The sequence below is a fragment of the Oncorhynchus nerka genome, linkage group LG8 (genome assembly GCF_034236695.1).
Source record: "Oncorhynchus nerka isolate Pitt River linkage group LG8, Oner_Uvic_2.0, whole genome shotgun sequence".
In the NCBI taxonomy this organism is placed as follows: Eukaryota; Metazoa; Chordata; class Actinopteri; order Salmoniformes; family Salmonidae; genus Oncorhynchus; species Oncorhynchus nerka.
Genome location: NC_088403.1, coordinates 3,133,527 through 3,148,014, shown reverse-complemented (window position 1 = coordinate 3,148,014; position 14,488 = coordinate 3,133,527). Strand labels below are relative to the sequence as shown.

The 14,488-nt window shown below is 44.7% G+C and overlaps 1 protein-coding gene across 1 annotated transcript in view; it reads right to left on the bottom strand.

The window, feature by feature from the left end:
* Positions 1-14,488, bottom strand: part of ptpro (protein tyrosine phosphatase receptor type O) — a 138,027-nt gene that overhangs the window by 45,682 nt on the left and 77,857 nt on the right. The window contains exon 14 of the mRNA XM_065022070.1: positions 10,060-10,198. Within this exon, the coding sequence (XP_064878142.1) occupies positions 10,060-10,198 (139 nt within the window). The remainder of the gene's footprint in view (positions 1-10,059; positions 10,199-14,488) is intronic.

Genomic DNA, 14,488 nt, shown 5'->3' with positions numbered 1-14,488 from the left:
CCTGTAGTAGAGATGTGTATGAAGGCTGACTGTACCTGTAGTAGAGATGTGTATGAAGGATGACTGTACCTGTAGTAGAGATGTGTATGAAGGCTGTCTGTACCTGTAGTAGAGATGTGTATGAAGGCTGACTGACTGTACCTGTAGTAGAGATGTGTATGAAGGCTGACTGACTGTACCTGTAGTAGAGATGTGTATGAAGGCTGGCTGTACCTGTAGTAGAGATGTGTATGAAGGCTGACTGACTGTACCTGTAGTAGAGATGTGTATGAAGGCTGACTGACTGTACCTGTAGTAGAGATGTGTATGAAGCCTGGCTGACTGTACCTGTAGTAGAGATGTGTATGAAGGCTGACTGTACCTGTAGTAGAGATGTGTATGAAGGCTGACTGACTGTACCTGTAGTAGAGATGTGTATGAAGGCTGACTGACTGTACCTGTAGTAGAGATGTGTATGAAGGCTGACTGACTGTACCTGTAGTAGAGATGTGTATGAAGGCGGACTGACTGTACCTGTAGTAGAGATGTGTATGAAGGCTGACTGTACCTGTAGTAGAGATGTGTATGAAGGCTGACTGTACCTGTAGTAGAGATGTGTATGAAGGCTGACTGTACCTGTAGTAGAGATGTGTATGAAGGCTGACTGACTGTACCTGTAGTAGAGATGTGTATGAAGGCTGACTGACTGTGCCTGTAGTAGAGATGTGTATGAATGCGGACTGACTGTACCTGTAGTAGAGATGTGTATGAAGGATGACTGTACCTGTAGTAGAGATGTGTATGAAGGCTGACTGTACCTGTAGTAGAGATGTGTATGAAGGCTGTCTGTACCTGTAGTAGAGATGTGTATGAAGGCTGACTGGCTGTACCTGTAGTAGAGATGTGTATGAAGGCTGACTGACTGTACCTGTAGTAGAGATGTGTATGAAGGCTGACTGACTGTGCCTGTAGTAGAGATGTGTATGAAGGCTGACTGTACCTGTAGTAGAGATGTGTATGAAGGCTGACTGACTGTACCTGTAGTAGAGATGTGTATGAAGGATGACTGTACCTGTAGTAGAGATGTGTATGAAAGCTGACTGTACCTGTAGTAGAGATGTGTATGAAGGCTGACTGACTGTACGTGTAGTAGAGATGTGTATGAAGGCTGACTGTACATGTAGTAGAGATGTGAATGAAGGCTGACTGACTGTACCTGTAGTAGAGATGTGTATGAAGGCTGACTGACTGTACCTGTAGTAGAGATGTGTATGAAGGCTGACTGTACCTGTAGTAGAGATGTGTATGAAGGCTGTCTGTACCTGTAGTAGAGATGTGTATGAAGGCTGACTGACTGTACCTGTAGTAGAGATGTGTATGAAGGCTGACTGACTGTACCTGTAGTAGAGATGTGTATGAAGGCTGGCTGTACCTGTAGTAGAGATGTGTATGAAGGCTGACTGACTGTACCTGTAGTAGAGATGTGTATGAAGGCTGACTGTACCTGTAGTAAAGATGTGTATGAAGGCTGACTGTACCTGTAGTAGAGATGTGTATGAAGGCTGACTGACTGTACCTGTAGTAGAGATGTGTATGAAGGCTGACTGTACCTGTAGTAGAGATGTGTATGAAGGCTGACTGGCTGTACCTGTAGTAGAGATGTGTATGAAGGCTGACTGACTGTACCTGTAGTAGAGATGTGTATGAAGGCTGACTGACTGTACCTGTAGTAGAGATGTGTATGAAGGCTGACTGTACCTGTAGTAAAGATGTGTATGAAGGCTGACTGTACCTGTAGTAGAGATGTGTATGAAGGCTGACTGACTGTACCTGTAGTAGAGATGTGTATGAAGGCTGACTGTACCTGTAGTAGAGATGTGTATGAAGGCTGACTGTACCTGTAGTAGAGATGTGTATGAAGGCTGACTGACTGTACCTGTAGTAGAGATGGGTATGAAGGCTGACTGACTGTACCTGTAGTAGAGATGTGTATGAAGGCTGGCTGGCTGTACCTGTAGTAGAGATGTGTATGAAGGCTGACTGTACCTGTAGTAGAGATGTGTATGAAGGCTGGCTGTACCTGTAGTAGAGATGTGTATGAAGGCTGGCTGTACCTGTAGTAGAGATGTGTATGAAGGCTGGCTGTACCTATAGTAGAGATGTGTATGAAGCTTGACTGTACCTGTAGTATAGATGTGTATGAAGGCTGGCTGTACCTGTAGTAGAGATGTGTATGAAAGCTGACTGTACCTGTAGTAGAGATGTGTATGAAGGCTGGCTGACTGTACCTGTAGTAGAGATGTGTATGAAGGCTGGCTGTACCTGTAGTAGAGATGTGTATGAAGGCTGACTGACTGTACCTGTAGTAGAGATGTGTATGAAGGCTGACTGTACCTGTAGTAGAGATGTGTATGAAGGCTGACTGTACCTGTAGTAGAGATGTGTATGAAGGATGACTGTACCTGTAGTAGAGATGTGTATGAAAGCTGACTGTACCTGTAGTAGAGATGTGTATGAAGGCTGACTGACTGTACGTGTAGTAGAGATGTGTATGAAGGCTGACTGTACCTGTAGTAGAGATGTGAATGAAGGCTGACTGACTGTACCTGTAGTAGAGATGTGTATGAAGGCTGACTGACTGTACCTGTAGTAGAGATGTGTATGAAGGCTGACTGTACCTGTAGTAGAGATGTGTATGAAGGCTGTCTGTACCTGTAGTAGAGATGTGTATTAAGGCTGACTGACTGTACCTGTAGTAGAGATGTGTATGAAGGCTGACTGACTCTACCTGTAGTAGAGATGTGTATGAAGGCTGGCTGTACCTGTAGTAGAGATGTGTATGAAGGCTGACTGACTGTACCTGTAGTAGAGATGTGTATGAAGGCTGACTGACTGTACCTGTAGTAGAGATGTGTATGAAGCCTGGCTGACTGTACCTGTAGTAGAGATGTGTATGAAGGCTGACTGTACCTGTAGTAGAGATGTGTATGAAGGCTGACTGACTGTACCTGTAGTAGAGATGTGTATGAAGGCTGACTGACTGTACCTGTAGTAGAGATGTGTATGAAGGCTGACTGACTGTACCTGTAGTAGAGATGTGTATGAATGCGGACTGACTGTACCTGTAGTAGAGATGTGTATGAAGGCTGACTGTACCTGTAGTAGAGATGTGTATGAAGGCTGACTGTACCTGTAGTAGAGATGTGTATGAAGGCTGACTGGCTGTACCTGTAGTAGAGATGTGTATGAAGGCTGACTGACTGTACCTGTAGTAGAGATGTGTATGAATGCGGACTGACTGTACCTGTAGTAGAGATGTGTATGAAGGATGACTGTACCTATAGTAGAGATGTGTATGAAGGCTGACTGTACCTGTAGTAGAGATGTGTATGAATGCGGACTGACTGTACCTGTAGTAGAGATGTGTATGAAGGATGACTGTACCTGTAGTAGAGATGTGTATGAAGGCTGACTGTACCTGTGGTAGAGATGTGTATGAAGGCTGTCTGTACCTGTAGTAGAGATGTGTATGAAGGCTGGCTGTACCTGTAGTAGAGATGTGTATGAAAGCTGGCTGTACCTGTAGTAGAGATGTGTATGAAGGCTGACTGTACCTGTAGTAGAGATGTGTATGAAGGCTGTCTGTACCTGTAGTAGAGATGTGTATGAAGGCTGGCTGTCTGGACCTGTAGTAGAGATGTGTATGAAGGCTGACTGACTGTACCTGTAGTAGAGATGTGTATGAAGGCTGGTTGGCTGTACCTGTAGTAGAGATGTGTATGAAGGCTGGCTGTACCTGTAGTAGAGATGTGTATGAAGGCTGGCTGTACCTGTAGTAGAGATGTGTATGAAAGCTGGCTGTACCTGTAGTAGAGATGTGAATGAAGGCTGACTGACTGTACCTGTAGTAGAGATGTGTATGAAGGCTGACTGTACTTGTAGTAGAGATGTGTATGAAGGCTGGCTGGCTGTACCTGTAGTAGAGATGTGTATGAAGGCTGACTGTACCTGTAGTAGAGATGTGTATGAAAGCTGACTGTACCTGTAGTAGAGATGTGTATGAAGGCTGACTGTACCTGTAGTAGAGATGTGTATGAAGGCTGACTGGCTGTACGTGTAGTAGAGATGTGTATGAAGGCTGACTGTACCTGTAGTAGAGATGTGAATGAAGGCTGACTGACTGTACCTGTAGTAGAGATGGGTATGAAGGCTGACTGACTGTACCTGTAGTAGAGATGTGTATGAAGGCTGGCTGGCTGTACCTGTAGTAGAGATGTGTATGAAGGCTGACTGTACCTGTAGTAGAGATGTGTATGAAGGCTGGCTGTACCTGTAGTAGAGATGTGTATGAAGGCTGACTGACTGTACCTGTAGTAGAGATGTGTATGAAGCCTGGCTGACTGTACCTGTAGTAGAGATGTGTATGAAGGCTGACTGTACCTGTAGTAGAGATGTGTATGAAGGCTGACTGACTGTACCTGTAGTAGAGATGTGTATGAAGGCTGGCTGACTGTACCTGTAGTAGAGATGTGTATGAAGGCTGACTGACTGTACCTGTAGTAGAGATGTGTATGAAGGCTGACTGACTGTACCTGTAGTAGAGATGTGTATGAAGGCTGACTGTACATGTAGTAGAGATGTGTATGAAGGCTGACTGACTGTACCTGTAGTAGAGATGTGTATGAAAGCTGACTGTACCTGTAGTAGAGATGTGTATGAAGGCTGACTGTACCTGTAGTAGAGATGTGTATGAAGGCTGACTGTACCTGTAGTAGAGATGTGTATGAAGGCTGTCTGTACCTGTAGTAGAGATGTGTATGAAGGCTGGCTGTCTGTACCTGTAGTAGAGATGTGTATGAAGTCTGACTGACTGTACCTGTAGTAGAGATGTGTATGAAGGCTGGCTGGCTGTACCTGTAGTAGAGATGTGTATGAAGGCTGGCTGTACCTGTAGTAGAGATGTGTATGAAGGCTGGCTGTACCTGTAGTAGAGATGTGTATGAAAGCTGGCTGTACCTGTAGTAGAGATGTGTATGAAGGCTGACTGACTGTACCTGTAGTAGAGATGTGTATGAAGGCTGACTGACTGTACCTGTAGTAGAGATGTGTATGAAGGCTGTCTGTACCTGTAGTAGAGATGTGTATGAAGGCTGGCTGTCTGGACCTGTAGTAGAGATGTGTATGAAGGCTGACTGACTGTACCTGTAGTAGAGATGTGTATGAAGGCTGGTTGGCTGTACCTGTAGTAGAGATGTGTATGAAGGCTGGCTGTACCTGTAGTAGAGATGTGTATGAAGGCTGGCTGTACCTGTAGTAGAGATGTGTATGAAAGCTGGCTGTACCTGTAGTAGAGATGTGAATGAAGGCTGACTGACTGTACCTGTAGTAGAGATGTGTATGAAGGCTCACTGTACTTGTAGTAGAGATGTGTATGAAGGCTGGCTGGCTGTACCTGTAGTAGAGATGTGTATGAAGGCTGACTGTACCTGTAGTAGAGATGTGTATGAAGGCTGACTGTACCTGTAGTAGAGATGTGTATGAAGGCTGACTGTACATGTAGTAGAGATGTGTATGAAGGCTGACTGACTGTACCTGTAGTAGAGATGTGTATGAAGGCTGGCTGTACCTGTAGTAGAGATGTGTATGAAGGCTGGCTGTACCTGTAGTAGAGATGTGTATGAAGGCTGGCTGTACCTGTAGTAGAGATGTGTATGAAGGCTGGCTGACTGTACCTGTAGTAGAGATGTGTATGAAGGCTGACTGTACCTGTAGTAGAGATGTGTATGAAGGCTGGCTGTACCTGTAGTAGAGATGTGTATGAAGGCTGGCTGACTGTACCTGTAGTAGAGATGTGTATGAAGGCTGGCTGTACCTGTAGTAGAGATGTGTATGAAGGCTGACTGACTGTACCTGTAGTAGAGATGTGTATGAAGGCTGACTGTACCTGTAGTAGAGATGTGTATGAAAGCTGGCTGTACCTGTAGTAGAGATGTGTATGAAGGATGACTGACTGTACCTGTAGTAGAGATGTGTATGAAGGCTGACTGACTGTACCTGTAGTAGAGATGTGTATGAAGGCTGGCTGTACCTGTAGTAGAGATGTGTATGAAGGCTGACTGACTGTACCTGTAGTAGAGATGTGTATGAAGGCTGTCTGTACCTGTAGTAGAGATGTGTATGAAGGCTGTCTGTCTGTACCTGTAGTAGAGATGTGTATGAAGGCTGACTGACTGTACCTGTAGTAGAGATGTGTATGAAGGCTGGCTGGCTGTACCTGTAGTAGAGATGTGTATGAAGGCTGGCTGTACCTGTAGTAGAGATGTGTATGAAGGCTGGCTGTACCTGTAGTAGAGATGTGTATGAAAGCTGGCTGTACCTGTAGTAGAGATGTGTATGAAGGCTGACTGTACCTGTAGTAGAGATGTGTATGAAGGCTGACTGTACCTGTAGTAGAGATGTGTATGAAGGCTGACTGTACCTGTAGTAGAGATGTGTATGAAGGCTGTCTGTACATGTAGTAGAGATGTGTATGAAGGCTGGCTGTCTGTACCTGTAGTAGAGATGTGTATGAAGGCTGACTGACTGTACCTGTAGTAGAGATGTGTATGAAGGCTGGCTGGCTGTACCTGTAGTAGAGATGTGTATGAAAGCTGGCTGTACCTGTAGTAGAGATGTGAATGAAGGCTGACTGACTGTACCTGTAGTAGAGATGTGTATGAAGGCTGACTGTACCTGTAGTAGAGATGTGTATGAAGGCTGACTGTACCTGTAGTAGAGATGTGTATGAAGGCTGGCTGTACCTGTAGTAGAGATGTGTATGAAGGCTGACTGTACCTGTAGTAGAGATGTGTATGAAGGCTGACTGACTGTACCTGTAGTAGAGATGTGTATGAAGGCTGGCTGTACCTGTAGTAGAGATGTGTATGAAGGCTGACTGTACCTGTAGTAGTGATGTTTATGAAGGCTGACTGTACCTGTAGTAGTGATGTGTATGAAAGCTGGCTGTACCTGTAGTAGAGATGTGTATGAAGGCTGACTGTACCTGTAGTAGAGATGTGTATGAAAGCTGGCTGTACCTGTAGTAGAGATGTGTATGAAGGCTGTCTGTCTGTACCTGTAGTAGAGATGTGTATGAAGGCTGACTGACTGTACCTGTAGTAGAGATGGGTATGAAGGCTGACTGACTGTACCTGTAGTAGAGATGTGTATGAAGGCTGGCTGGCTGTACCTGTAGTAGAGATGTGTATGAAGGCTGACTGTACCTGTAGTAGAGATGTGTATGAAGGCTGGCTGTACCTGTAGTAGAGATGTGTATGAAGGCTGACTGACTGTACCTGTAGTAGAGATGTGTATGAAGCCTGGCTGACTGTACCTGTAGTAGAGATGTGTATGAAGGCTGACTGTACCTGTAGTAGAGATGTGTATGAAGGCTGACTGACTGTACCTGTAGTAGAGATGTGTATGAAGGCTGGCTGACTGTACCTGTAGTAGAGATGTGTATGAAGGCTGACTGACTGTACCTGTAGTAGAGATGTGTATGAAGGCTGACTGACTGTACCTGTAGTAGAGATGTGTATGAAGGCTGACTGTACCTGTAGTAGAGATGTGTATGAAGGCTGACTGACTGTACCTGTAGTAGAGATGTGTATGAAGGCTGACTGTACCTGTAGTAGAGATGTGTATGAAGGCTGACTGTACCTGTAGTAGAGATGTGTATGAAGGCTGACTGTACCTGTAGTAGAGATGTGTATGAAGGCTGTCTGTACCTGTAGTAGAGATGTGTATGAAGGCTGGCTGTCTGTACCTGTAGTAGAGATGTGTATGAAGTCTGACTGACTGTACCTGTAGTAGAGATGTGTATGAAGGCTGGCTGGCTGTACCTGTAGTAGAGATGTGTATGAAGGCTGGCTGTACCTGTAGTAGAGATGTGTATGAAGGCTGGCTGTACCTGTAGTAGAGATGTGTATGAAGGCTGGCTGTACCTGTAGTAGAGATGTGTATGAAGGCTGACTGTACCTGTAGTAGAGATGTGTATGAAGGCTGTCTGTACCTGTAGTAGAGATGTGTATGAAGGCTGACTGACTGTACCTGTAGTAGAGATGTGTATGAAGGCAGGTTGGCTGTACCTGTAGTAGAGATGTGTATGAAGGCTGGCTGTACCTGTAGTAGAGATGTGTATGAAGGCTGGCTGTACCTGTAGTAGAGATGTGTATGAAAGCTGGCTGTACCTGTAGTAGAGATGTGAATGAAGGCTGACTGACTGTACCTGTAGTAGAGATGTGTATGAAGGCTCACTGTACTTGTAGTAGAGATGTGTATGAAGGCTGGCTGGCTGTACCTGTAGTAGAGATGTGTATGAAGGCTGACTGTACCTGTAGTAGAGATGTGTATGAAGGCTGACTGTACCTGTAGTAGAGATGTGTATGAAGGCTGACTGTACCTGTAGTAGAGATGTGTATGAAGGCTGACTGACTGTACCTGTAGTAGAGATGTGTATGAAGGCTGGCTGTACCTGTAGTAGAGATGTGTATGAAGGCTGGCTGTACCTGTAGTAGAGATGTGTATGAAGGCTGGCTGTACCTGTAGTAGAGATGTGTATGAAGGCTGGCTGACTGTACCTGTAGTAGAGATGTGTATGAAGGCTGACTGTACCTGTAGTAGAGATGTGTATGAAGGCTGACTGACTGTACCTGTAGTAGAGATGTGTATGAAGGCTGGCTGACTGTACCTGTAGTAGAGATGTGTATTAAGGCTGGCTGTACCTGTAGTAGAGATGTGTATGAAGGCTGACTGACTGTACCTGTAGTAGAGATGTGTATGAAGGCTGACTGTACCTGTAGTAGAGATGTGTATGAAGGCTGGCTGTACCTGTAGTAGAGATGTGTATGAAGGCTGGCTGTACCTGTAGTAGAGATGTGTATGAAGGCTGACTGACTGTACCTGTAGTAGAGATGTGTATGAAGGCTGACTGACTGTACCTGTAGTAGAGATGTGTATGAAGGCTGGCTGTACCTGTAGTAGAGATGTGTATGAAGGCTGACTGACTGTACCTGTAGTAGAGATGTGTATGAAGGCTGTCTGTACCTGTAGTAGAGATGTGTATGAAGGCTGTCTGTCTGTACCTGTAGTAGAGATGTGTATGAAGGTTGACTGACTGTACCTGTAGTAGAGATGTGTATGAAGGCTGGCTGGCTGTACCTGTAGTAGAGATGTGTATGAAGGCTGGCTGTACCTGTAGTAGAGATGTGTATGAAGGCTGACTGACTGTACCTGTAGTAGAGATGTGTATGAAGGCTGACTGTACCTGTAGTAGAGATGTGTATGAAGGCTGACTGACTGTACCTGTAGTAGAGATGTGTATGAAGGCTGGCTGGCTGTACCTGTAGTAGAGATGTGTATGAAGGCTGGCTGTACCTGTAGTAGAGATGTGTATGAAGGCTGACTGTACCTGTAGTAGAGATGTGTATGAAGGCTGACTGTACCTGTAGTAGAGATGTGTATGAAGGCTGACTGTACCTGTAGTAGAGATGTGTATGAAGGCTGTCTGTACCTGTAGTAGAGATGTGTATGAAGGCTGGCTGTCTGTACCTGTAGTAGAGATGTGTATGAAGGCTGACTGACTGTACCTGTAGTAGAGATGTGTATGAAGGCTGGCTGGCTGTACCTGTAGTAGAGATGTGTATGAAAGCTGGCTGTACCTGTAGTAGAGATGTGAATGAAGGCTGACTGACTGTACCTGTAGTAGAGATGTGTATGAAGGCTGACTGTACCTGTAGTAGAGATGTGTATGAAGGCTGACTGTACCTGTAGTAGAGATGTGTATGAAGGCTGACTGACTGTACCTGTAGTAGAGATGTGTATGAAGGCTGACTGTACCTGTAGTAGAGATGTGTATGAAGGCTGGCTGTACCTGTAGTAGAGATGTGTATGAAGGCTGACTGTACCTGTAGTAGAGATGTGAATGAAAGCTGGCTGTACCTGTAGTAGAGATGTGTATGAAGGCTGACTGTACCTGTAGTAGAGATGTGTATGAAGGCTGACTGTACCTGTAGTAGAGATGTGTATGAAGGCTGGCTGTACCTGTAGTAGAGATGTGTATGAAGGCTGGCTCACTGGGCGTACTGTAGCTATAACTGATCACACTGCAGTTATAGGAGGAGGAGGGTAGCAGGCTGGACACTGTCACCACATGGGACTGGGCTGTTAGAGGCTCCCGAGCCTGCAGAGAGAACAGAGAACATACTGGAAGGACAGAATACTACTATCTACTGTCTGATTCAGGCCTGTCTGAGTGGACTAATCCATTGTAGAGGCCAGTCTGAGTGGACTAATCCATTGTAGAGGCCAGTCTGAGTGGACTAATCCATTGTAGAGGCCTGTCTGAGTGGACTAATCCATTGTAGAGGCCTGTCTGAGTGGACTAATCCATTGTAGAGGCCAGTCTGAGTGGACTAATCCATTGTGGAGGTCTGTCTGAGTGGACTAATCCATTGTAGAGGCCTGTCTGCATTGAGTGGACTAATCCATTATAGAGGCCTGTCTGAGTGGACTAATCCATTGTGGAGACCTGTCTCAGTGGACTAATCCATTATAGAGGCCTGTCTGAGTGGACTAATCTATTATAGAGGCCTGTCTGAGAGGACTAATCCATTATAGAGGCCTGTCTCAGTGGACTAATCCATTATAGAGGTCTGTCTGAGTGGACTAATCCATTATAGAGGCCTGTCTGAGTGGACTAATCCATTATAGAGGCCTGTCTGAGTGGACTAATCCATTATAGAGGTCTGTCTGAGTGGACTAATCCATTATAGAGGTCTGTCTGAGTGGACTAATCCATTATAGAGGCCTGTCTGAGTGGACTAATCCATTATAGAGGCCTGTCTGAGTGGACTAATCCATTATAGAGGTCTGTCTGAGTGGACTAATCCATTATAGAGGTCTGTCTGAGTGGACTAATCCATTATAGAGGTCTGTCTGAGTGGACTAATCCATTATAGAGGCCTGTCTGAGTGGACTAATCCATTGTAGAGGCCTGTCTCAGTGGACTAATCCATTGTAGAGGCCTGTCTCAGTGGACTAATCCATTGTGGAGGCCTGTCAGAGTGGACTAATCCATTGTGGAGGCCTGTCTGAGTGGACTAATCCATTGTAGAGGCCTGTCTCAGTGGACTAATCCATTGTAGAGGCCTGTCTCAGTGGACTACTGGCACACCAGTAGTAAATGTAAACATTTTTACCATCATTTATCATATACAATGTTTGTTACTATGGTTACAGTCAGGTCTGTTAATGCATTCAATATAGTCTTATTACAGTCTTCCGTTGTCATTGTGTGAGTGGACATGTTGTTTCCACCGTAACCTAGGCTACACTGGTGAGAAACAAGTTTTGGTTTATTTCATTTACGAGTTTTGTCAATTTATTCGTTGTCTTTTGTTTGGGGCGCTCCAGTCACTGTTGAGTACGGACAGGAACTGATTACGTATAGAAGCAGTCCTAGTCTACCAGGCCTGTGGACAAATGTAGGCCTGTAAATGTGTCCGTTTGGGGATCCGATACGGTTTCTGATTGTCTTAACTCACCATCACCGTGGAGCTTCTCAAAGTTATGTTTTATTCGCCAACAGCAACAAGTAAACAAAGTCTATTTTTACATCCGTAGAGAATGTCAATAGTTCCTCAACGTTGACTATTAGAAACATCTATCCAGCTCTCACCCTTTTGATAACCACTCAGCATGAAAGGGGAGAAAATGTAATGCTCTGACCCGGTAGAAACCTGATTACCGCTTATCCCTGCACACGTAGCCAACAGCATGTCTGTCCGGAGCTCACTGGGCCTCTATGGGCCCTGAATACTTGATACAATGTTTCAGTTCACTAGTACCAGCTTCAGACTGACCCAGTTAATAGTTGATACAATGTTTCAGTTCACTAGCACCAGCTTCAGACTGACCCAGTTAATAGTTGATACAATGTTTCAGTTCACTAGCACCAGCTTCAGACTGACCCAGTTAATAGTTGATACAATGTTTCAGTTCACTAGCACCAGCTTCAGACTGACCCAGTTAATAGTTGATACAATGTTTCAGTTCACTAGCACCAGCTTCAGACTGACCCAGTTAATAGTTGATACAATGTTTCAGTTCACTAGTACCAGCTTCAGACTGACCCAGTTAATAGTTGATACAATGTTTCAGTTCACTAGCACCAGCTTCAGACTGACCCAGTTAATAGTTGATACAATGTTTCAGTTCACTAGTACCAGCTTCAGACTGACCCAGTTAATAGTTGATACAATGTTTCAGTTCACTAGTACCAGCTTCAGACTGACCCAGTTAATAGTTGATACAATGTTTCAGTTCACTAGCACCAGCTTCAGACTGACCCAGTTAATAGTTGATACAATGTTTCAGTTCACTAGTACCAGCTTCAGACTGACCCAGTTAATAGTTGATACAATGTTTCAGTTCACTAGTTACCAGCTTCAGACTGACCCAGTTAATAGTTGATACAATGTTTCAGTTCACTAGCACCAGCTTCAGACTGACCCAGTTAATAGTTGATACAATGTTTCAGTTCACTAGCACCAGCTTCAGACTGACCCAGTTAATAGTTGATACAATGTTTCAGTTCACTAGCACCAGCTTCAGACTGACCCAGTTAATAGTTGATACAATGTTTCAGTTCACTAGCACCAGCTTCAGACTGACCCAGTTAATAGTTGATACAATGTTTCAGTTCACTAGTACCAGCTTCAGACTGACCCAGTTAATAGTTGATACAATGTTTCAGTTCACTAGTACCAGCTTCAGACTGACCCAGTTAATAGTTGATACAATGTTTCAGTTCACTAGCACCAGCTTCAGACTGACCCAGTTAATAGTTGATACAATGTTTCAGTTCACTAGCACCAGCTTCAGACTGACCCAGTTAATAGTTGATACAATGTTTCAGTTCACTAGCACCAGCTTCAGACTGACCCAGTTAATAGTTGATACAATGTTTCAGTTCACTAGCACCAGCTTCAGACTGACCCAGTTAATAGTTGATACAATGTTAATAGTTGACTACAATGTTGATCAGTTCACTAGTACCAGCTTCAGACTGACCCAGTTAATAGTTGATACAATGTTTCAGTTCACTAGTACCAGCTTCAGACTGACCCAGTTAATAGTTGATACAATGTTTCAGTTCACTAGCACCAGCTTCAGACTGACCCAGTTAATAGTTGATACAATGTTTCAGTTCACTAGTACCAGCTTCAGACTGACCCAGTTATGACAGCAGTGTACTACAGGACATAGGGAACAGGGTACCATTACAGATGACAGCAGTGTACTACAGGACATAGGGAACAGGGTACCATTACAGATGACAGCAGTGTACTACAGGACATAGGGAACAGGGTATCATTACAGATGACAGCAGTGTACTACAGGACATAGGGAACAGGGTACCATTACAGATGACAGCAGTGTACTACAGGACATAGGGAACAGGGTACCATTACAGATGACAGCAGTGTACTACAGGACATAGGGAACAGGGTACCATTACAGATGACAGCAGTGTACTACAGGACATAGGAACAGGGTACCATTACAGATGACAGCAGTGTACTACAGGACATAGGGAACAGGGTATCATTACAGATGACAGCAGTGTACTACAGGACATAGGGAACAGGGTACCATTACAGATGACAGCAGTGTACTACAGGACATAGGGAACAGGGTATCATTACAGATGACAGCAGTGTACTACAGGACAGTACCATTACAGTAGTGTACTACAGGACATAGGGAACAGGGTACCATTACAGATGACAGCAGTGTACTACAGGACATAGGGAACAGGGTACCATTACAGATGACAGCAGTGTACTACAGGACATAGGGAACAGGGTACCATTACAGATGACAGCAGTGTACTACAGGACATAGGGAACAGGGTACCATTACAGATGACAGCAGTGTACTACAGGACATAGGGAACAGGGTACCATTACAGATGACAGCAGTGTACTACAGGACATAGGGAACAGGGTATCATTACAGATGACAGCAGTGTACTACAGGACATAGGGAACAGGGTATCATTACAGATGACAGCAGTGTACTACAGGACATAGGGAACAGGGTATCATTACAGATGACAGCAGTGTACTACAGGACATAGGGAACAGGGTATCATTACAGTCTGGCAGTGTACTACAGGACATAGGGAACAGGGTATCATTACAGATGACAGCAGTGTACTACAGGACATAGGGAACAGGGTATCATTACAGATGACAGCAGTGTACTACAGGACATAGGGAACAGGGTATCATTACAGATGACAGCAGTGTACTACAGGACATAGGGAACAGGGTACCATTACAGATGACAGCAGTGTACTACAGGACATAGGGAACAGGGTACCATTACAGATGACAGCAGTGTACTACAGGACATAGGGAACAGGGTACCATTACAGATGACAGCAGTGTACTACAGGACATAGGGA